Raw genomic sequence first — 23,442 nt, 5'->3', positions numbered from 1 at the left:
TATCAGCGAATTTGGGCATGTTTTCCTGTATTGTCGTTTGTAAATATTGGTGGTTGTGTTTTTTTGTGCTTGTTTCTAAAGTGAGCTTGTAGATCTGCCATTTCCCAAATAGCAAAGTGGTCAAACTTGGCTTATTTGTATAGTTGCTTCTTTTGGGCTTGTTTTTCATAGACCTTGGCCGCTTGTTTCTTTCCATAATGTGGCAACACAGTGAAGGAACCTCCCACAACAAACAGTGAGCTGCTGTTTCAGAGACTGCATGTGAATCAGATTGAAGTGAAACTAGAGACTCACTCACACAACCATGGATCTATAAACTACTACAACGGTTTACTGCATTAACAGATCACACGTAAAAAGGTAAGAAGTAATGCTGCAACGACCTTTATAGCTGCCACTGTATGTATAACATTATTATTATTATTATTACTATTATGACCTCGACCACAGTATGTAAACAATTTAATAGGACAGTCATTGTGTAGTTTTTACATTATAAAACACAGATAAACTAAAGATAAAGTTGCTTCTTTTGCACCAAAACCCGGAAACTTTACTTTACGAACGCACCAAAAAAACGTGAGTTACACTGAAAGTGGTGCCTTGTGAAATGTGGCGGGTTGTAGGGGTCGTTGTTTAGAACGACCCCCCCTGGAGTAACATAATCCCACAGGACACCGGTGTCGGTGTAACACCCCACCTCTGTCAGCAGACTGAAGGTCTCGTGATGTTATGCAGTGAATGGAGGCTATACCTGTCAATCAAATCAATCAATCAACCTTCATCTGATCCATGCTGATCTGATCCTGTCTTTATGAAGAGTTGTTTTATGATGTTTTAACAGCTGTGTTTGTGCAGTTAGTTAATAGTTAATGTTAAACAGCAGAGTGACATGAAGGCTTGGAATGTGGAGCTCTAGTGTTGTTGGCAGAGGTGGAAACATTTACTCACAATTACTTAAGTAAAAGTATCAATACTGCAGTATGTAGAAATACTCTGTTACAAGTAAAAGTCTGGTTAATGAAAATGTACTTGCGTAAAAGTAAAAAAGTATTGGTATCGAAATATACTTAAAGCACCAAAAGTAGCAAGTACTCATTATCAGAGGTGAATGAAGTACTCAACCCCAGTACTTGAGTAAGAGTACAGATACTCCTAGGTCAAATGTACTCCACTATAAGTAAAAGTAGCTTAGTCAAAATGTTACTCAAGTAAGAGTAAAAAATGAATTGCTTTTAAATATACTTAAGTATTCCAAAGTACATGCTTTGAAAAATACTTAAAGTACAAGTAAAAGTAAATGTAGAAGTACATTTCTTAATTTTGATATCAATGAATTGCTGTAATGTTTTCACAATGAATTTATAGGACCTTGTAACTCTTGTTTCAGAGAAGTGCTGTAACTCTCTGAAACCACCTGCACTGCATGCACTGATGTGCTTGCTTGTAGACGTTATACAAAGCCTTCAGAAACACCTATAAAAACATAGAAATGACTGAGGAACCAGAACTAAATACTTTTACTCCTATACACCCATATACGATGTAACAAAGAGGCGAGCGGAGGGAAACACGGCCAGTGTGAGAGCAGAAGTTAGGCCAATTGCATTTTAGGGAAGACAAAAAACAGCCAACCTAAAGGCCAAACCGCACCAATGCAATTAGTCGCAACTCCTTGCAACAAAACTGTTTTAAGGTCAACCACACCAATGCAACTCCTTGCAACTGCCATTGGGGTTAATGGTTGCAAGTAGTTGCATGTTGCAAGGAGTTGCATGGCGAATCATTGTTGTGGATGTGGAGTGGGCTTAAAAGTACTCAGTACTTTATAGCCTTCCTAGAAATGTACTCGAGTAAAAGTAAAATATTTGTCTTGGAAATGTACTCAAGTAAGAGTAATACGTATCAAAAAAATCGAATACTCAAGTAAAGTACAGATCCTCAGAATCTGTACTCAAGTACATTTACTCTGTTACTGTCCACCACTGCTCATTATGCAGAATGTCCCATTTCACAAGTTTTCAAATGTATAAAATGTTCCAGGGACACCCCAGAACAAAAAAATAGATTTAAAAAAGACTACTATTTAGTTTTGTATATGTTTAAATTTGTATATATTCCAAGATCAGTGGTTCTCAAATCTTTTAATTTCAAGGACCCCGATAACTCCATTGGAGTTACTCCATCCGTCCATTTGGTTCTATTTGTACACTCAGAGTTACAGACCTGTAAGGGTCCATTTGGTTCTATTTGTACACTCAGAGTTACAGACCTGTAAGGGTCCATTTGGAAACCCCCTCTAGGAACCCTGAGGGTCCCTGGACCACACTTTGAGAACCACAATCCTAGATTCTTTTTAAATTACTCACCGGTATCGGACCTGTTCTCGGTATTGACCGATACCGATACGCAAGTTATGGGGATCGGGATCGTGAAGGAAGAAATGGTATCGGTACATGATATGTCCAATTTCACAAGTTTCACAATGTATACAAATCTTTTGAAAATAGCCGATCTACAAGCTCACAATTGTGAGCTTGTAGATCAAATGAGACCCTTTTGTGTCTCCTACCGGAACCGCTACTGGTCATCAAATTATTGGCCTGGGAATGAGACACAAACAAAAAAAGTATCCATGATCTCAAGTCTTCATGTGGTGATTTAATATAGGGAAAAAAATCTTTTTGGGGTGAATTATCCCTTTAATGTGGTAAAGTGGAGTCATGGCCGATCAATTTGCGGAGCGCTGAGTCATATGATACGACCCTGAGCTGTGTGTCAGGAGGGCTCTGTGAAATCTGCTGCTTTTCTCTGTCACTCATACACAGAATGACAGAGACAGTGTGGTGCATTCGTTCTCAAAGTGGGGTGGGGGGGGGGGGGGGGGGTAGTACCAGGGTCCCCGGGGTCCCCAGAAAAACTAGTTACTATGGTGTCACAATCTTTTTAACCACTTTAATCATATTTTATACTTTGGCTATTGCTATGAGCTTGTAGATCTGCTACTTTTGAAAAATCAAGAGCATTTGTGCAAATCTTTGAATATTTAAAAAAAATGTAAGCGAACATTTTCAACTCGAATCTTTGCCTCTGGGGGTCCCTGGCACAAAACATTTTCAGATGGGGGACCGCGGTCCGCTTTGAATTTTAACCAGTTTCGAATTGCAGCCACCTGTAAGTGCTCCTTCAGAGCGATTTTGAAGGAGAGTAGGGATTTACACTCCTTTACTCCTGTTGGTAGGGCGTTCCACACTTTTGTGGCATAGCAGTAGAACTAATTTAACCCCTTGTTTGAGCCGAATCTGGGTTGAACGTGATCAGTACAGCTCTCTCTGGTGTTGTGATTGTGTGGACGCCATTGACGTTTGTGAAGTAGTTTGACAGGTACATGGGTGTCTTTAGGGCTGTCACCATTAGACCATTAATTGTCACCAAAATAATTGCGATTAACGATTTAATTGTGTGTTTGGCATCGAACGTTGGAACATAATATGAATTTTAAAAAAAATCTGTTTGCCTTTTGGCTTCTTAATCAAAAACTGCACAGGCCAGATATGACGAATAACTGAAATATACAAATACATTATTGACATATTATATCATTTTATACATGTAAAAATAGCCGAAATAGCTGATCTACAAGCTTACAACGCGTACATGTAAAAATAGCCGAAATAGCAGATCTACAAGCTTACAACTTCTTTAGATTTGAAGATGTGTGAACATTTTTCAACATGGAAACAATTATGACGATTATGCAAAACTAACTGCAATTATCCTCCTATAATTCTAGAAAGCTCTGTGTGGGTGGTGGCGAGCCCAAAATCGTGGCGAGCCCAAAATCATGGTGAGACCAAAATCTCTTCTGCCCGGTTCTCCTCAGTGCCTGGAGCAATTGATCTGATTTCGCAGACAGCCAGCCATTCACCATTACCATGTGCACGCAACAGAGAAGCCTGTTTTTTTTTTTCGCTTTCCCCAAATGTCAGCTGTTAATTAGCGTTTTTGTGTTCGCTGGCTCCCGGGTTGCCAGATCATGCGCGCACATCCCCCCCACGGGTATGGACTAGTCTCAAATAATTGCGATGAGACGATTATGTAATAATTGTAACAGACCTAGGTGTCTTTGTGCTGTGTTTTTTTATCCATAGTTCAGGATGCCTGCTTTCCCATTGGCCCAGAGAGCCACACTCATGTCCTGTGTGTTTTTTTATCCGTAGTTCAGGATGCCTGCGTTCCCAGTGGTCCCAGAGAGCCACACTCATGTCCTGGCTGAGTTCGACTGTCTGGAGCAGCTTCTGTCCGCGCTCCGCCTGGACTCCGGGAGGCTGAAGGTACGTTTGATCAATATGGGGAAAAAAAGGAAAAACAGCGCCCTCTGCTGTTTTTTTACTATATTCTTCTACAGCTACATTCGTCCAAACCCCGCCCTACCGCCCTGCGATTGGCTGAATGCAAAAACGAGGAAACAAGGACTCTGCTCCCAGAGGGGACGGTGGGGGCATTTTCACAGCCCAAAACCCTAGTGCTCCTGCAACTGTCGATACTGAGCTCCATGATCAAATCCCCCTGGAGGCACTCTTTTCCGACAACCACAGACTATGTTTTTTGGCTAATAAAGTATAGTTTTGGACCGCGACGGAGGCGCGCAGTCTCAAGCGAACTTGAGCCACAAGAGGCACCACCGAGCGAGCGAGTTGCCGCCCCGAACGTTGCTAAGATCGCTTGTGCCGACTCAGCGCCGTTCGGAGTTATGTACCGATAGATACAGAATCGTAAATCATGTTTTGAGGAGAACCGGGCAGAAGAGATTTTGGTCTCGCCACGATTTTGGGCTCACCACCACCCACACAGAGCTTTGTAGAATTATAGGAGGATAATCACAGTTATTTTTGCATAATCGTCATAAACGTTTCCATGTTGAAAAATATTCACACATCTTCAAATATTTAAAAAAAAAGCATAAATAGCAGATTTACAAGCTTACAACACGTCACTTCGTGACACGTTGTAAGCTTGTAGATCAGGATCATATTTATTCATTATGCTTGTCCACCCGACTCTCATTGATTTCAAGGCATTCCATCGAACACCGAGCTCCAGTCTGCCTCCCAGTGTGTCTATGGCACATACAGTACCATGGTGTAGAACAGTGGTTCTCAAAGTGGGGTGCTGGAGGAGGTTCCAGGGGGTCCCCAGCAAAATGTGTTAATACATTTGAACCCCTTTATCCATATTTTATACGTTGGCTATTAAAAAATAGCAGATATGCAAGCTCATACATCTGCTTGTACAGCTGCTATTTTTGATTTTCTTTTTAAAAACACAAATCTTCTCTTTTGGGGGTCCCTGGGACAAAACATTTTCAGATGGGGGTCCGCGGACAAAATATACACGTCCATTTGGGGGTCCTTGGCATGAAAACGTTTGTGAACCACTGGTCTATGGCACTGTTGTTCTCATGTCTTACTAAATAAAGTACATCAATCAATCAATCAATCAATCAATCAATCAATCAATCATATACCATGGTGTCATCTTGTCTGTCATCGTATTCTGCCAAGAGAAAGCCATTAGGCAGAGTAGGCAGTTGCCTAGGGCGCCAGGATGTAGGGGGCGCCCCCACCAAGCATGCGTTTTTTTTTCTTACTCATAAATACATATTTTGATAGAATTCATTGAAAAAGCTCCCTCAAATTTCGCAAGTTTTGACAAATCTAAGTTTGGGGCATCACAACACACCCCTCTGCACTGTTTTTTGGTTTAGCCCAGACTGTCTCCCATTCGCGTTCCGGGTGCCCTGCTATGCAGGCTGGGGAGGATGGGACTCCCTCTTTCTTTGGTGTTTCGACCAGGTGGGCGTGGTTGCATCCTGAACCGACGACCGTGCACTGCTCTCTCTCTCTTCCTCCCATTTGCTTGTTATATGCCGTTGACAATAGGGGGGGAGGGGACCCCACTTTGAGAACCATTGCACCACACTGTGTCTCTGCATTCTATTTATGTGTGACAGAGAAAAGCAGCAGATTTCACACACCCTCCTGACACACAGCTCAGGGTCGTATCATATGACTTAGCGCTCCGCAAATTGATCAGCCATGACTCCACTTAACCACATTAAAAGGGATAGTTCACCCCAAAATGACTTTTTTTCCTATGGATTAGTCATCCCATGGAGACTTGAATTCATGGAGTTTTTTTCCCGTTTAGTTTGATGACAGGAAGTGGTTCCGGTAGGAGAAAAAAAAGAGTCTCCTTTGGGTGTCCTACCGGAACCGCTGCCAACCGGTCCACTGGTCACAAAAATGTACTAATACAGTATCACAATAATTTGAACCTCTGTATCCTTTTATATGTTGGCTATTCAAAAATAGCAGATCTACAAGCTCACATCGTGCCACACTGCGAGCTTGTACATCTGCTATTTTTTAAAACAAATTAAATGTTAGGAAAGCCCCTCTGTGCGCCCACAGTCAGGTCGTGTTTTTTACTGTGACTTAAATAATGCACAAAATCATAACACCTTGTGAGTTTGTAGACCTTCTATTTTAAAAAGAAGAATATCGACAAAGACTAAAACTAAGGACATTTTCTTTATGATTTTAGTTTGTTTTTGGGCGGTGTAATCGCCCCTATATGTGAGGTTGGGCCATTGACATTTGCTGCACTGTGATTGGCCACCCATTGTACCCCCCTAACCCTGCACTGTGATTGGCCACCCATTGTACACCCCTAACCCCTACACATTCAATGCAAATCTATACTATTCTTTAAGTGAGCTTCTATCACTGTGATAACCACTAGCTGCACTGTGATTGGCTAGCGAGACACATGACACATGTGCATAGTCCTATGCACTTAAAAAAAACACATTTATGTTTTTTTTTTAAATGAGTCATGGGTCTGTGATGACCACTGTGACCACACCGCCCACTTCACACTGGGTGTGATTTTTTAGTTAGTTTTGTAAACACACCATACTGTTTATTATTCTGGAAGTGCCTTTGCTGAAAAAGCGTGAGGCGACCTGCAACGCAAAAGCACCAAACAGGATGTTTTATTCAATGTTGATATTGATTACAAATAATATTACATAGCTGTAAGGATTAGTCTAATCTGTGTGAATGACAGGAGAGATGATCAGAGGGGCAGAGTTTCTACCATCATTATTAGGACATGCATTGAAGAATGGATAGAGTTTCTCAGTGAAGGTGCAGCCAGTGAAAGAGTGGAGATGAACTCTGGTCTCCACATCATAAAAGGAGACCAGACCCTCCTCATAATCCACAAACACTCCCACTGTCTGGACCTCCTCTCTCACAGGGAGGAGGACAGCAGGGTCCTTCTTAAACCTTATAGTCCAGTAACCTTTATCAGGGCACAGATAGATTTGTCCCTTCCTGGTGATGGACTCTCTGGCCACTCCTAAATCCCAGTCAGTCTTCCCTCCAACCTGAACCTCATAGTAAAACCTTCGTGAGGAGAAGCTTTGTTTTCCTAAGACATTGGCACATGTAAAGAATCTCTCTCTGTTTTCTGGCAGATTCTTCCTTACGTTTCCATAATGCACTTGTTTTCCATCCTCAGACAGGATGAGATAAGGACTTGCTGTATCAGGGTCCAGAGTTACATCCACTACATATTTCCGGATCCGCCTCAGCTCAGCATCACACAGCTTCTTCTCCATCTCTTGACTGAGTGTCTTCTCCAACTGAGCCACAGCTGTCCTCACAGTCCCCACACACGAAGACGGATGGACATTGACCTTCGTCCAGTCCTTGATGGGCGGAGGGGTGTTGATGGATGTGAAGTTCTGGTGGAGGTGGTCTTCAGTGTGTGAGAGCTGCTTCAGCTCAGCGCTTCTCCTCTCTAACTGAGTGATTTCCAGTTTCAGCTCTTTGATGAAGCCTTCAGCCTGTTTCTCTGTTCTTTTCTGCTTCTCTTCAATCACATCAATGAGCTCAGCCAGGCTTCTCTCAATACAGCTGATCAGAGCAGTGAAGACCTTCACACTGTCCTCTATCTCTGTGTCTGCATCCTTCTGGCTGAGCTCTACTGAGTGTTTGAACTCCTGAATCTTCACTTGTCTGTCCTGGATCATCTGCTGGATTTCATCCTCTGTCTTTCTGTCATATTCGTCTCTCCATTTTTGACTCCTGAACTGTTGAACCATCTCAGAAATGAAAGTATTGACGGATGCTTTTGGTCGCTTTCTGAAGGTTTCTTTACACAGTGGACACTGACACACGTCGCTGGTGTCCCAGTAATGTGTGATGCAGGTTCTGCAGTAGTTGTGTCCACATGGAGCGGTGATTGGATCTGTGAACAGATCCAGACAGATAGAACACAGGAACTGCTGTTCAGAATGGAGAACGCTGGCAGACGCCATTTCCGCACACTGACGATGACTGGAAATACCTTTTTAAGTGACTAACAACAAACTGTCCAGTGATGTCTAAGCCACTCACACTGTGTCGAATCAGCTTTTAAATAGAGCTCCTCAAATCACCTGTCATCAAATATGACATCAGTTTTGCCCAAATATGGAGTTCCATGTGGCTTCAGTCCAGCCTCCAAGTACTGTGATTGTAAATATGGGGTAAATATGGGGTAACCATGACGATGAGGAAGTATTACATAAGGCTAAGTGGTTATCCATACTAATCGATTATAAAAAATATATAAAGATCAAAAAAGGGCCTGAGGATGTTTTTAAATCCTGAGGCAGAGGCATCGGTTCTAGACCTCTCTGGTAGAACTCTAGAAGTGTCCGGCTACGTGAGACGTCACGTTCGTGCCGGGCTTCGCATTTCAGTGACATTCCTAATACATCGTCAACAAGGGTAACGATGAATGCAAAAGGGACAAAGGAGGGAAGAGGTTTAATAAACAAACAGGACAGGTCCACCAGCCATCAATGGGTGACGTTTTCTCTTGCTCCAGCGCTGTTTTTTCAACAGTCCAAATAGCCTCCAGACGTCATATCCGTTTGGTGAATGTGACGCTTTCACCCCGTTGTTCTCATGTTTCAGTGTTCATGGTGTTCTCATGTTTCAGTGTTCATGGTGTTCTCATGTTTCAGTGTTCATGGTGTTCTCATGTTTCAGTGTTCATGGTGTTCTCATGTTTCAGTGTTCATGTTGTTCTCATGTTTCAGTGTTCATGGTGTTCTCATGTTTCAGTGTTCATGTTGTTCTCATGTTTCAGTGTTCATGTTGATCTCATGTTTCAGTGTTCATGGTGTTCTCATGTTTCAGTGTTCATGTTGTTCTCATGTTTCAGTGTTCATGTTGTTCTCATGTTTCAGTGTTCATGGTGTTCTCATGTTTCAGTGTTCATGTTGTTCTCATGTTTCAGTGTTCATGTTGTTCTCATGTTTCAGTGTTCATGGTGTTCTCATGTTTCAGTGTTCATGTTGTTCTCATGTTTCAGTGTTCATGATGTTCTCATGTTTCAGTGTTCATGGTGTTCTCATGTTTCAGTGTTCATGTTGTTCTCATGTTTCAGTGTTCATGGGTTTCTCATGTTTCAGTGTTCATGTTGTTCTCATGTTTCAGTGCACGTGTCTAGCGGTGTCCAGGAAGTGGCTGGCTTTGGGTACGTCGGCGGGAGGACTGCATCTCATCCAGAGAGAAGGCTGGAAACAGAGACTTATCCTCAGTCACAAGGTTCTTTTCACTGACACTGACAACATGAAACCATTGTTACTGTCAAATACTGCAGCCACAGCTTGTTTAATGAATGATTAACCGTGTGGTGTTGTCTTTCAGGAGGGTTCTATCACACAGGTGTGCTGCTGTCCACATGATGAAGACTTCATTGCCGTTGCAACCAGGTTAGACTGAGGATTCTATTGAAGACATTACTGTTGCAACCAGCTTAGACATCTTACATGAAGTTCTTCATGTAAGAATCGCGATTCTTATTACGAAATCGATTCACAAAAGAGCACTTGAGCCTGTTATAGCTCCACACAGGGATCTCCTACCTGACGGCAGTAAATCATGCACAAGGTATATATATATATATGTTTTAATTCAATCTTTATTTCAGACCTAGGAAGATCCATATCACAATAATACAACACCACACAATAAAAACAGAAAATAAAATTAAAAAAATGAAAAAGCTGCAAATAGCCCACATTGTTCAGTTTCTGACATACAGACATGTGCGCCAATGGTTCCACAGTCTAGAGGTGAACCTGACAGAACTGCGTATACATGGAGCCATCTAAACTAGGTGGTTCCCTCCTTCCTTCCAGCCAGTGCCTGGTGGTAGTGTGGGAGTTGGTGTAATAACCCTGGTGGTTCTCTCCTTCCAGCCAGGGCCTGGTGGTGGTGTGGGAGCTGCAGCAGGAGAGACGTGGGCGTCCAGAGAGGGTGAGCCTCTCCTGGGAGCACAGAGGTCAGAGCGTGACCTCTCTGGTCTGGGACTCCAGCAGCCTGAGGGTCTTCATAGGAGACACCGTGGGGAAGGTCTCCTTCCTGAGAGCAGGCTCCTCCAAGATGGGCAAGGTGACAACTCTACTTTAATATGATTATAGGATTTGCACAAAAGTTCGCATTTTTTCAAAAAATTGCAGATCTACAAGCTCGTAGCACTCTGTGTCACTCACGGTCCCTCTATCCCTGTTTCATGTCACTCTCCGCTATACTATCCAAATAAAGGCGGAAAAGACCCAAAAGTATCTTTAAAAGAATGTATACAAATTGGTCAACCCACAGAGAAAATGCAGTTCTAGACGGACATTTATAGTAGGATAACACTAACAGAAAACAAGAAAAACTAAGAGGTTTGGGGGTTAAAAGCAGCTTTGTGGATTTTAAAACGGGTCACAGACTGATCTCCCCCGGCAGGCTGTTCCAAAGCCCACCTTTGGAATGACCAGCAGTGCTTTAATTGTCCGTTGTTGTTATTCTTGAATCATCAGAATACAGAGCTATTTAACACTTATTTTAACAAAATAAAATCACTTACTGCACCTTTTAATATGTTTATTTTTATTTTATTGTATTTGATTGATGTTTGGATGAATGACCACAGGGCTCAGCCTTCGTCATGTTCCCCGTTCAGACCATCACCACCGTGGACTCCCGGGTCGTTCAGCTGGGTTACCATGACGGCCGTCTGCTGGTGTCATCGCTGAGTCGCTGCTACCTGTGTGACACTGACAAGTAAGGATGACATTTATTTATAGGTCACTGCTACCTGTGTGACACCGACAAGTGTAAGTGTCCCTGTTATGTCCATATATGGAGATCCCCAAACTCTCAAGCCGATTGGTTGAAACGCTTGCCCATATATGGAGACCCCCAAACCCTCAAGCCGATTGGTTGAAACACGTGCCCATATATGGAGACCCCCAAACCCTCAAACCGATTGGTTGAAACACGTGCCCATGTATGGAGATCCCCAAACCTCTCCCAAGTCATCATAAGGATGTCATGTATTTATTTATTTGTTCGTTCATAGCTCATTTATAAAGCCTCCTGACGCTCAGAGCTCATTTATAAAGCCTTGTGACGTGACGTCTCCTCAGTGGGTCAGGGAGCAGGATGGCAGCCGTTACGTTCAGGTCCCTCTGCAGAGGACTTTCACACATTGTGGTCCGTGGAGGCTCCTCCTCCACCTCCACCTTCTCCTCTGTGTTCAGTTCTAATGCTTCGTCAGGAGGAGGAGAAGGAGGAATCAGACATAAAAGCAGCAGTGTTCAGTTTGCCTCCAGAGCAGACCTCCCGGCGCTGGCCTACAGGAGGCTGAAGGGGAAGAGCCCCGGGGTCGTGTTCCTGCCGGGCTACAGCTCCAACATGGACGGGCAGAAGGCTGAGGCTCTGGAAGCCTTCTGCCACTCGGCGGGACACGCCTGCGTCCGGTTCGACTACACGGGCCGCGGGGCGTCCGAGGGTGCGCCTCCAGACGGCACCGGTGGTGAGGCGACCGCGACGCTCGGCGCCTGGAAGAAGGACGTCCTGTTCGTGCTGGACGAGCTGACGGACGGGCCTCAGATCCTGGTGGGCTCCAGCATGGGCGGCTGGCTGATGCTGCTGGCCGCCCTGGCGCGGCCCGACCGCGCGGCAGCGCTGGTGGGCATCTCCACGGCCGCGGACCACCCCGTCACGGCGTTCAACGCCCTGCCGCTGGAGGCTCGCGGCGAGTTCGAAGAGAAGGGCGAGTGGACGGTGGCGACCAGCGAGCACTCGACGGAGGAGGGCGGGGGCGGCATGCGGCATTACGGCATGGAGTTCCTGCGCGAGGCGGAGGGCCACTGCGTGCTGCAGGGCCCCATCCCCGTGCTGTGCCCCGTCAGGCTCCTCCACGGCCTGAAGGACCAGGAGGTGCCCTGGCACGTCTCCGTGCAGGTGGCGGAGCGCGTCCTCAGCCCCGACGTGGACATCATCCTGCGGCGCCACGGCGAGCACCGCATGGTGGAGCAGGCCGACATCAAGCTGCTGCTGTACACCGTGGAGGACCTCATAGACCTCACCAAATCATAACAATAATAACTCTAAATATAAAATAAAAATATATAATAAAATGTAGGCTCAAAGTTACCTAGTTATCATTTAGAAACAAAAGGCACAAAAATAACAAAAGCAGGGCAAAAAAACAAACACAAAAAAAATATTAATCAGCAACAAGAAGACCCTTTCTTAGGGGAAAAAATGGATTAAAAACAAACTAAAAGACCTAAGAAAAAGCTTTTTAAAATGATATGTTACTTATGAGGCATGTGTCGATTATGAGGTCCACACCTTGGAGGACCTCATAGACATGTTGACCAATAGAAACACTTGGTCTATGAATAAAGACATACCTTACAAAACAACTTACACAAAAAAACATATCTTTCAAAAAAACATTTTTACAAAAAAACATATCTTACAAAAAAAACATATTATTTAGTCTGTCAGCCGACGTGCCCATTGATGTGCTAATGTGTTATAACGTTCAGCCTAGCCTGCCAGCGTTCCCAGGTCTGCTTATTATAAGCGACTTTGGGCTTCTTTCCCTGAAAAGTCGCTTGTAAATAGGGATGTTCCCAGCGTTTTTTCTTCACTGACGTGCAGTGGTGTAAAGTAACTAGTACATTTACTCAAGTACTATACTTAAGTATAATTTTGTGGTACTTTTACTTTACTGGAGTATTTCCAATTGTCTATACTTTTACTCTACAACAATTATTTGAAATTTTTAGTTACTAGTTACTTTGCAGATATAAATCATTATAAAACATACTGTACATTAACCACTCTAGCCCTATTTTATACCTATACCTACCTAGGCTATTTGAAAATAGCAGATCTACGCGTTCTGAGCTTGTAGATCTGCTATTTTCAAACATTTTAGCACTTTTACTTTTGGAACTTTAAGTACATTTTGATACCAATACTTTAGTACTTTTACTCAAGTACATGTTGAATTCCGGACTTTTACTTGTAACAGATTCGGAGTACATCTATTGCATTGATACTTTTACTTAAGTAAAACATTTGAGTACTTTTTCCACCACTGCTGACGTGTAGTCGTGTACACAACATTTTTAAAAACGGTTATTCGAATAATCAAAAATAAATACATTAATTAATTTATTGAAATTAACACCCAGAAAATAGCCAAAACTGAGAACATTTCGATCTATAAGGCCAAATCTCATTTGAAAAAAATATAATAAATAATATGAAAGCCAATTCAAATGTTTATACTATTGGAATCTTACACACCTGCTCCCAATAAATTACATCACCACAGCGCAAAAGTAGGTCAAATCGATCAATCTCTCTGTGGCAGCGACAACGAGAAACAGTGAATGTAGGTTTTCATAGACATGGTCGCTTGTTTCTCTCACAGAATCTGGCAACACCGAGAGCCCTCTCTCGGTGTTGTTGTCACACTTCTTCTCTGCTACATGGCTACTCCCAGTCGGGCCAAGACTGAACATGTTCGTTCGGCCCGGAGTCGGCGGATTATGTTACGGCGGAGTCAGCGGACCCCGTGGCGTCGGTCACGGACCCCCCTAACCGACTGAACGATGCTTGATAGTTGCATTGATGCGGTCTGGCCATTTGTTTTGAATATTATGTTGTGTTTGTGTTGAATGTGTTGTGTTTGTGTTGAATATGTTGTGTTTGTGTTGAATTTGTTGTGTTTGTGTTGAATATGTTGTGTTTGTGTTGAATATGTTGTGTTTGTGTTGAATATGTTGTGTTTGTGTTGAATGTGTTGTGTTTGTGTTGAATATGATGTGTTTGTGTTGAATATGTTGTGTTTGTGCGTCGTCCATCCAGGGAGAAGTTCTGGCGTGTGGGGAACAAGGAGCGTGACGGGGAATACGGAGCGTGTTTCTTCCCTCAGAGCCGTGGTGGGGGTGGGGCTGGGGGTCCCCTGGGCCTGGGGGGCCAGCAGCCCCCTCCTCTGCTGTACTGTGCCCGGCCGGGGTCCCGGGTCTGGGAGGCCTCCTTCAGCGGAGAGGTCCTCAGCACACACCAGTTCAAACAGCTGTTGGCCTGTCCTCCTCTGCCCCTCATCACTTACAGGTTAACTTTGTTATGGTTATGAATTTATATATCTTTATATATATTTTTCTAGTTGCGCTATGATTTTAGTTAGTTTTTGTAAACACACAGTTCCAGTTATCATTTTGGTGATTTAAAAACAATCATTTGTGTTTCTCTCCTACAGAAGTGAACCACGGTACAACCCAGCACAGAAGAGCTCACAGTCCATCGCCTTTCCAAAGCTGCTCTACATGGGGTAGATACCTGAAAACATGTTTTATACGTTTGATTATCTCCATTCAATCAACTATGTGAAGATTCATTAATGCCATGGTATGACGGTGCCGCTTGTAAGAAGAAAAGAAAAAAAAAAACAGATCTGTTAGCTTGTAGATCTGTTTTTGCAAGCGATACCATTGTACATACATTTCATAATTCCCTAAATGTCTCTATTTGATAATGATCACTTTCAGAATATAGTTTACCATTAAACAAATAAAATAAATATTTTTATGGTACAAAAACAATCATGCCACATTTACAACACATTGTAGATGTTTAAAAGTGCTGTGTTGTGTTGTGTTGTGTTGTATTGTGCAGAGAACAACACCTGCTGACCTGGACCCACTCAGCCCTCTACATCCTGACCCCTCACAGTGGACAGGTGCTGCTGTGGTCAGAGATCTCAGGTACGGGTTAGGGTCACAGAGGTCAGGTTAGGGTAAGGTCACAGTGGTCAGGTGTTACGACAAGCTCATAGTGAGAGAGAGGGAGGGAGAGAGAGAGAGAGAGAGCGTGAGCTCCTAAACCTTCATGATGTCAGTGTGAAAATTCAATTTTCGTTATTAAATATTCAACATTTTCTCTGCCTACCAGTATGTCACTTGATGAATTGAATACCCAGGACCACGATGGAAACAAGCCCTATTAGGGCTTTTTGTGTTATCCTTCTAACAGTCATTGTAAAATCATATCACTGTACTATATTTACAAACTGTTGATAAAGTATTCAATCAATCAATCAGAAGCGGCTATCACCTGTTGATTGGTCCAGTACCAGTAGATGGAGCATTAAATCTTGTGATCACGTGATCTCCTAGATCTCTCTGTGTCTGAGCCTGAAATGGTGGCTCATAGGTTGCGGAACAGCGCCATCTAGTGGTAAACACTGAAAACACGGTTTCGGCGTGTTACACGTCAATGGCACTGAATGAGTTGAACCTCACGTGTTGATTGGTCGATTAAATGAAACCTCACGTGTTGATTGGTCGGTTGAATGAAACCTCACGTGTTGATTGGCCGATCTCCCTCAGACGTGGTGGAGGTGGCGGTGTACCGCAGCGAGCTGTTCTGTCTCCATGGCGACGGCCGCCTGTCTCACCTCTCTCTGGTGTCTGTGGAGCGCTGTGTGGAGAGACTGCTGAGGAGAGAGAGCTGGAGCCTGGCTGCTACTGTCTGCTGCATGTTCCCTCACTGTCTCACTGCAGGGAGGGTGAGGCAGGCACACACACACACACACACACACACACACACACACACACACACACACACACACACACACACATATTGATAATACCAGTTTTACTTTGTTTTCCCCCATAATCTTTAAAAGAATAAAAGAAAAATGCTATGACAATGGTCTGTAATGTCATAAAGGTTATACGGTTCAGGATAGTGGTGTTTATTATGACATCATGTCAAACATATCTATAGGCAGAAATTAAGATGAAGGCTCATTTCCAGTGATGCAAAGTAACTTCCCAGCAGTGGAAAATGCATGTACTTAAGTACTGTACTTAAGTACAATGTTGAGTTACTTTTTACTTTACTAGAGTATTTCCAATTTCAATCTCAGAGGCAAATATTGTACTTTTACTCCACTACAATTATTTGAAAACTTTAGTAACTAGTTACTCTGCAGATATAAATTACTATATTATAAAGCATACATTAGCCCACAAACAACTTTAGCCCTATTTTATACATAGGTTATTTGAAAAAAGCTGATCTACAAGCTCACAGCGTGTCGCATCGCGATACGTTGTGAGCTTGTAGTACTTTTACTCAAGTAACATTTTGAACACAGGCCTTTTACTTGTAACAGAGTATGTTTACATTGTGGTATTGCTACTTTAACTTAAGTAAAATATCCGAGTACTTCCTCTACCACTGCTCATTCCTAACCTGACGGTTCCTGTTCAACGTTTTTCAGGCCAGGAAGTCGGTTCCCATCGACCGGCTGGACTTCCTGCGCTCCCAGCTCAGTGCCGCCGCCCACCCGGAGCTGATTGGTCAGCTGGAGGAGGTCATCGCCAGACTGGAGCCCCTAGACTCCGCCTCCAGCAGCCGTAGAAGCAGCATCAGCTCACATGTACGTTTATCTGTTAGACCTCATTGTTTTGTTTTACCACATTGATTCATTCTTCTCTAAGGGGGCCTGACCCACACTTCATGACCATATGGGTGAGAGAGTAGGAACGCAGATCGCTCGATAGACAGAGAGCTTTGCCTTCTGGCTCAGCTCTCTTTGCAACATAATGTTGGTTAAATGTGTGTAGAACTGGCTGATGTGACTCATGACATTACATGTCATCATGTTCCATACGTTTTACTCAGCTCAAAGCATCTCTGTTTTATCTGTGTTTTATTTTTTTCGTTTCATATATTGTATAACGTGTCATAAAATGTGTCGTATCGTTTTGACAGGAAAGCTTCAACGTTCTGGACTGTGGAATCTACCGGGTCATCAGCCGCAGAGGCAGCCAATCAGACGAGGAGAGCGGCTCCCTCATCAACCAATCGGTGTCGGAGGAGGAGCGACTGAAAGACTTCGGCTTTGGACAAGAAGACGAGCAGCTGGACCCAGGTACAGTTATGGACACACTGCTGCTTAAAGTTCATATTGGTTGTCCCCCTCTGCTGGTGGAGAGGGGTAATTGCAGCGATGTCCTAGCCGCAATAGCGACAGTGATCTTAACAGAAATAAAACATTGTTTGCTATGAAGCCACTGCCAGCCAATTTCGAGTGTTTTCACTAACCTTTGAAAAATCATAAAACATTTATCTCCCGTATGCTTGATCCCCCGATCGATTTAAAAGACGTATCCGAGGCTCGTAGAATCTGGGGGGGAAAGCGAGCTGCCGCGATCATCCGTTCCATAGTTATTGGCAGTTGAATGTAGGCTGTTTTCACCAAAAAGCAACACAAACAGACACAAGGAAGTGAACGGGTGTTTTTCTCTGCTCCAGTCTGGTGCGCCATCTGCTTCTAAGCTCATAACGCATAGCATTATGAGCTTGTAGAGCGTCTATTTTCACTATTTTAACTATAAAAAAGTAATTTAATGATATGATTGTATTGTCTGTCAATCAATCAAACAATCAAACGATTTATCTGACTTTATCTATATTTTTTCCTCTGTTCTGATGCATTTTTTCTTTTATTATTATTATTATTATTATTTTCTTTTTACAAAACCCATTAACATGACCTCTCTTCCACCTCTCTGTCCATTCATTGCATTCTGCACATGATCACCTTCTTCTTATCAATGCGTTTGATTGATTTTTCCATCGTGTGGCCGTTTTGTTGGGATACCATCCAGTTTGCACCCATTACATTGTCAGCAGTCCATCCTGTGTGTGTGTGTGTGTGTGTGTGTGTGTGTGTGTGTGTGTGTGTGTGTGTGTGTGTGTGTGTGTGTGTGTGTGTGTGTGTGTGTGTGTGTGTGTGTGTGTGTGTGTGTGTGTGTGTGTGTGTGTGTGCATCCCTCACACAGAGGTCAGTGAGCGTCCAGACTCCGCTCAGTTCCATCTCCCTCTGTCCTTCCGTTCCAAACCTCCCCGCATCGCCCTGCAGGCCGTCAGAGACAGGTGAACACCACACAACACTCACCTTTACACACCAGGGGTTCTCAAAGTGGGGGTCCTGGGGGGACCCCCCCCCCAGTTGTATTTGGTTTAGATGAAAGGGGTCCCCATCAACGGGCAACAAAACTTCAAGCACGCTGCCGGCAAGCAAGGACTTGTTAAAAAGCCTTTAAACAATTAAGAGCGGGAACGCAACTGTGTCAAGATTTGTTTGGCTATTCAAAAATATCAGATCTACCGGGCGTCCGCTGGCCTAGCGGTCCAGGAGCATACCACATAAACTGGTAATCCAGCTTGACAGCGTGTCGAGGGTTCGACTCCCGATCCCGACGACCTTTACTGTATGTCACCCCCCATCTCTCTCCCCATTCAGCCTACTGTCCTGTCAATAAAGGCAGAAAAAGACCCAAAAATACTTACTAAAAGAATAGCAAAAAATGTGTGCAAATCTTTGAATATATATATTTTTTACCCCAAAATCATATGTATTTGGCCGTGCACACAAAAACTGTGTCATGCAAAGAAAATGCAACATGGCGTAAAACTTGTCAGGTGGAAATGGGTTTTTTGTTTTATGAATAAGAGGATGAACAGTCTGTGTGTTTCAGTGTTTCTATAGTTTAATGAAGAAGAGGATGAACTGTCTGTGTGTTTCAGTGTTTCTATAGTTTTATGAAGAAGAGGATGAACTGTCTGTGTGTTTCAGTGTTTCTATAGTTTTATGAAGAAGAGGATGAACAGTCTGTGTGTTTCAGTGTTTCTAGTTTTATGAAGAGGAGGATGAACAGTCTGTGTGTTTCAGTGTTTCTATAGTTTTATGAAGAAGAGGATGAACTGTCTGTGTGTTTCAGTGTTTCTATAGTTTTATGAAGAAGAGGATGAACTGTCTGTCTGTTTCACAGTGTTTCTAGCTTCGTGAAGAAGACGACAGAGAGGATGAACAGTCTGCAGATGAACGCCGAACTGTGGCAACGACCTCCTGACCCCAGGGAGGGAGTTGAAGGGTTAAACATCTCTACCCTGTCATCTGAAGATGATCTGAACCAGTGAGTATTCATTCACTCATTCATTCATTCATTCATTCATTTATATGAAGAACACACAAATGGTTAATCCTAAGGTGAAGACTAATTATTATTATTATAATTATAGTTATTATTGTTATGAGGTACTGTTTTGTTTTTATTATTAATAAAATCTATGGGATTACGGGCCGGCTACCGGTGCCAATGCGGCGGCAAATATATTTAATGTTAGAGTCGTCCCTGCAGCACGGTGTACGTGTGCTGTTGTGTGAAGGTTACGATACTTAACGATACTCGGGTCAGTTAGCGGCACACCGTGGAATCTGTGCATTTTAAAGCTGCAGTCATTGAGTTTTCATTGTTCTCCAGGGTTTACACTGAAATGACGAGCGCAGACAGCGACCTGCAGGAGCTACGGACGGCCACCGAGCGAGCCATGTAAGTACAGTGCACGTACGCACAGCGCACGTACGCACAGAGCACGCTGATTTGTGCGTTGGCTATTCAAAAAATAGCAGATGTACAAGCTCGCAGCGCGTCACTTCGTGGGACTCCCTCTTTCTTTGGTGTTTCGCCCAGGTGGGCGTGGTTTTGAGGTTAGGTTAAAGGCAGTGGTTCCCAAACAGTGGGTCGGGAGCCATGTGTGGGTCACAGACCCATTTATATGGGTCGCGACTCGCAAGTAAATATCCCTCTTTTTACTTATTTAAAATAAATATATATATCCATATTTTTTAATTAAAACATACATTAAAATAACTGTAGAAGTAGTGAACATAGCAGATCTACAAGCTCATAACGCGTCGCATCGCGCCACGTTGTGAGCTTATATATCTGCTATTTTCACTAGTTTGGGTCTCAACCAAAACAGTTTGTGAACCACTGGGTTAAAGCATATTTTCTTTGAGGTTAGGGTTAGGCTTAGACATATAACCACGCCCACCTGGGCGAAACACCAAGGAAAGAGGGAGTCCCGTCACTTTGTGCCCTGGGCAAGTTTTCTAAAGATCTTGAAAGTGTGAGAACTACTGATTTAGAAGGAATTTGTAGAATGGGCCTCAGGTCTCAATGGGTTAAATGATTAGAGTTTCTTTACAATGTCAGCTCCCAGATCCAGGACCCCCTGGTGCTGTTAGACCCCGCCCACCTGGCAGAGACTCTGCTGGAGTGGCTGCCGGTGCTGGAGCAGGTTCTGGGTCCTGAAGAGCTGGAGGAGACCTGGCCCAGAGGACGTCCACTGACCTTCTCAGAACCTCCACAGAACGTATCGGAACATCCACAGACCTTCTCAGAACATCCTGAGGCCTTACCAGAACCTCCACAGAACTTGTCAGAACCGCCACAGACCTCAGATCCTCCAGAGGCCTTACCAGAACGTCCACAGAACTTCTCAGAACATCCCGAGGCCTTACCAGAGCCTTCACAGACCTCAGAACATCCAGAAATCTTCGCACAACTTCCACAGACCTCAGAAGATCCACAGACCTTCTCGGAACATCCGGAGGCCTCATCAGAACCTCAGCAGACCTTCTCGGAACCTCCACGGACATCTGAACGTCCAGAGGCCTCCCCGGAACATCCACAGACCTGCTCAGAGCAGCCGACCCAACCCTGCGACCCAGAAGAACCAGCGGAGGAGGAGGATGGGGTTGTAGATCCGGAACAGCGTGGGGTCAACCTGGACCAGAGTGAGGGCGGTCAGGAGGAGGAGGTGGTGTGTGTGAGGGTGGTCTCCCCCAGACCCCTGACCTCCGATCTCCTGGAGGAGCTGACCCAGCTGGCCACGCTCTACCTGGAGCTGAGGTGCTTCGGTCAGCAGGTGTTCCAGAAGGAAGGCGTCAGGGCGGTGGGAGCGTCCAGCTTCCTGCGTAGGTATTTCTACCTGCTGGACCAGGAGCGCGTGAGGAGGATGTGTGTGCAGTGTTTCCAGGACCAGCCGCAGCTTCACGCTTCGTTCATGGAGGCCATGCTAGGTCAGAAACCAAGACGCTTTTACTGTTTGAACCAAATACTGTTTTTCTCTAAAATACTAAGAATACTTCAATCCAAAATAAGCTACTCACCCCGTGAAGCCTTGAATTTGTGGAGAACTTATTTTTGTGTTGCATTCCTATACGGTGAATAAAGAATCCAAAAATGAAGATAATACCGTACTTGATGAAATTAAGAAAATAAAGGGTTCAGGATTAATAACAGTGAAACTATATACAAATCTGTTTATGAAGTCCAACAAAACTCTCACATTATAATCCAAGTGTCTTGTATCCATTGGTATCCTCAGTACTTTGAAAACACATGCATTTCTGCTGAAATTAGTATTTACGTCCTTGGATGTGTGGAGAAAAAATTGTCAGGAAACAATACAAAACACTCAGATCGGTCCATCTCCTTAGACCCCAAATTCATCAAGTATTCTCTTTTCATTTTTGTAGTCTTCATTCACTGTGAAGGAATGCAACACAACCACGAATTCTCGGATGATAATAATAAATACATTTTATTTATAACTCACTTTACATTTTTACAAACCTCAAAGTGCTACAGAGTTTAAAAACATGCCATAAAACAGCAAAGGCAACAAACAATTACATGGGACCCAACTAGACTAGGGTCAAATTAAAAACAAGGTCAAATCAAGTCATAGGGGGAAAAAGGCCCAAGAATAATTAAGAAAACGCTTTGTTAACACATTGAGTGCCAAAACCGTAATATTACGTTTTTGCAAATACACGTGGATTGCTAAAAAGCCAAAAAAACGTACATTTACGTGAAATCAATCTTTTTGTTTTTTTCCACAAGGGGGGGGGGGGCTAGCGCAGCCCTGGAATCACCCATGAACACTCTAAGAAGTAAGGGACAGATGGATCACCGTGCCAAAAAATCTGGCTCCCATCCGCTTCCATTCTATCTCCTTGCTAAAAACCTCTATCTGCTTAACTTTTTACAGTGGGCAAAACGAGTCATTCTCGATGCGCGATCGCTCTGCAATGGTGACTCGCATGAGACATGTTGTTGTTCCAGGCTTTAGCCAGGAACATCGTGCACCCTGCACACATGCATTGTTTTTCATGGATTGCTCGTCGTGGTGTCTACAGCTTTAAATAGCACAGCGCAGCGCAACGGTGAGATTTCTGGCACCGAACGTAATCTGTTATTATAAAATTCGGGCACCCAATGTGTTAAAAAGGTATGTTTTTAGTCATCAGTGGACTGTGGTGCTCTCTGGTGTTTGGGGAGGGCGTTCCACATACATGGGGTAGTGGAGCAGAAGGCCCGGTCGCCCATGGTGCAGAGCTTGCTCATGGGGACAAGGAGGATGAAGTTCCCATTCATTCCCAGTGATTACTAGTGGAGGACTGTGGTTGTTCCTGTAGAACATTGATGTGATTTATGTGTGTGTAGAGCTGACCGGGTCCAGTAAGGCTGTGGAGGTGTTTCATAAAGGAGATCTTCTCAAGTCGCTGCGCTGCCTGAGAGAGATGCAGCCTTGGAGCGCTGCTCACCTCCTAGCTCACTTACAAAGGTCAGCTCCTTATCTCCTTACCTCACATTGTACTCTAACCCAGTCATTCTCAAACAGACGAGCCCAGCACTTGTTTAGACAAAGAATCCAATCAGGTGTGTGTGTGTGTTTGTGTGTGTGTGTGTGTGTGTGTGTGTGCGTGCATAGGTTGTATGACAGACATGGCGAGGCCGCCCTGCGCTCATTCTCCCAGTTCTACCCCACCATCACTCCCAGTGACATCACAGCCATGGCCCAGGGACATCACTTCCTGGCCTATCTGGACAATCTGGTCCAATCACAGGCCGAGGAGCAGAGGTATGTCTTCTCATCTCCAGGGCTGTCGATCGAGCTCAGAAATTATGCCTCTTCGTGTCTGTAGATTATGGTTTCTGATGTAAGTTATGCCTCTATTTGTGTCTGTAGATTGTGGTTTCTGATGTAAGTTATGCCTCTATTTTTGTCTGTAGATTGTGGTTTCTGATGTAAGTTATGCCTCTATTTGTGTCTGTAGATTGTGGTTTTTGATGTAAGTTATGCCTCTATT

At 43.9% G+C, this 23,442-nt stretch overlaps 2 protein-coding genes across 5 annotated transcripts in view; both read left to right on the top strand.

Annotated features, from left to right (window-relative positions):
• The first annotated feature begins 250 nt into the window (after positions 1 to 250).
• The window catches only part of hps5 (HPS5 biogenesis of lysosomal organelles complex 2 subunit 2), a 120,129-nt gene continuing 96,937 nt past the window's right edge, over positions 251 to 23,442 (top strand). For 3 of the 4 annotated variants that reach the window (XR_014600921.1, XR_014600922.1, XM_084059280.1), the window contains exons 1-18: positions 256 to 360; positions 4,221 to 4,334; positions 9,558 to 9,668; positions 9,771 to 9,835; positions 10,325 to 10,517; positions 11,047 to 11,177; positions 14,289 to 14,537; positions 14,683 to 14,754; positions 15,099 to 15,187; positions 15,812 to 15,990; positions 16,711 to 16,869; positions 17,205 to 17,364; positions 18,278 to 18,371; positions 19,271 to 19,414; positions 19,763 to 19,831; positions 20,498 to 21,366; positions 22,796 to 22,916; positions 23,064 to 23,213. Coding sequence is in view for 2 of the 4 variants with exons in the window: in XM_084059280.1 (XP_083915406.1) it covers positions 4,227 to 4,334; positions 9,558 to 9,668; positions 9,771 to 9,835; positions 10,325 to 10,517; positions 11,047 to 11,177; positions 14,289 to 14,537; positions 14,683 to 14,754; positions 15,099 to 15,187; positions 15,812 to 15,990; positions 16,711 to 16,869; positions 17,205 to 17,364; positions 18,278 to 18,371; positions 19,271 to 19,414; positions 19,763 to 19,831; positions 20,498 to 21,366; positions 22,796 to 22,916; positions 23,064 to 23,213 (2,963 nt within the window). In the remaining 2 variants the exon portion in view is untranslated. Of the gene's footprint in view, positions 361 to 4,220; positions 4,335 to 9,557; positions 9,669 to 9,770; positions 9,836 to 10,324; positions 10,518 to 11,046; positions 11,178 to 14,288; positions 14,538 to 14,682; positions 14,755 to 15,098; positions 15,188 to 15,811; positions 15,991 to 16,710; positions 16,870 to 17,204; positions 17,365 to 18,277; positions 18,372 to 19,270; positions 19,415 to 19,762; positions 19,832 to 20,497; positions 21,367 to 22,795; positions 22,917 to 23,063; positions 23,214 to 23,442 lie in introns of all 4 variants that reach the window. The other variant, XM_084059281.1, reaches the window with a different exon arrangement.
• On the top strand, positions 11,559 to 12,497 carry LOC311047894 (palmitoyl-protein thioesterase ABHD10, mitochondrial-like; the record flags this gene model as incomplete). Its single annotated transcript, XM_084060843.1, has 1 exon — positions 11,559 to 12,497. One exon carries the CDS (start codon positions 11,559 to 11,561, stop codon positions 12,495 to 12,497), a length of 939 nt encoding a protein of 312 aa, XP_083916969.1.

Source organism: Gymnoscopelus microlampas (genome assembly GCF_963454915.1).
Source record: "Gymnoscopelus microlampas genome assembly, chromosome: 6".
Taxonomy (NCBI): Eukaryota; Metazoa; Chordata; class Actinopteri; order Myctophiformes; family Myctophidae; genus Gymnoscopelus; species Gymnoscopelus microlampas.
Note: the sequence above shows the minus strand (reverse complement) of the source record. Positions and strands in the feature narration are given on the sequence as shown.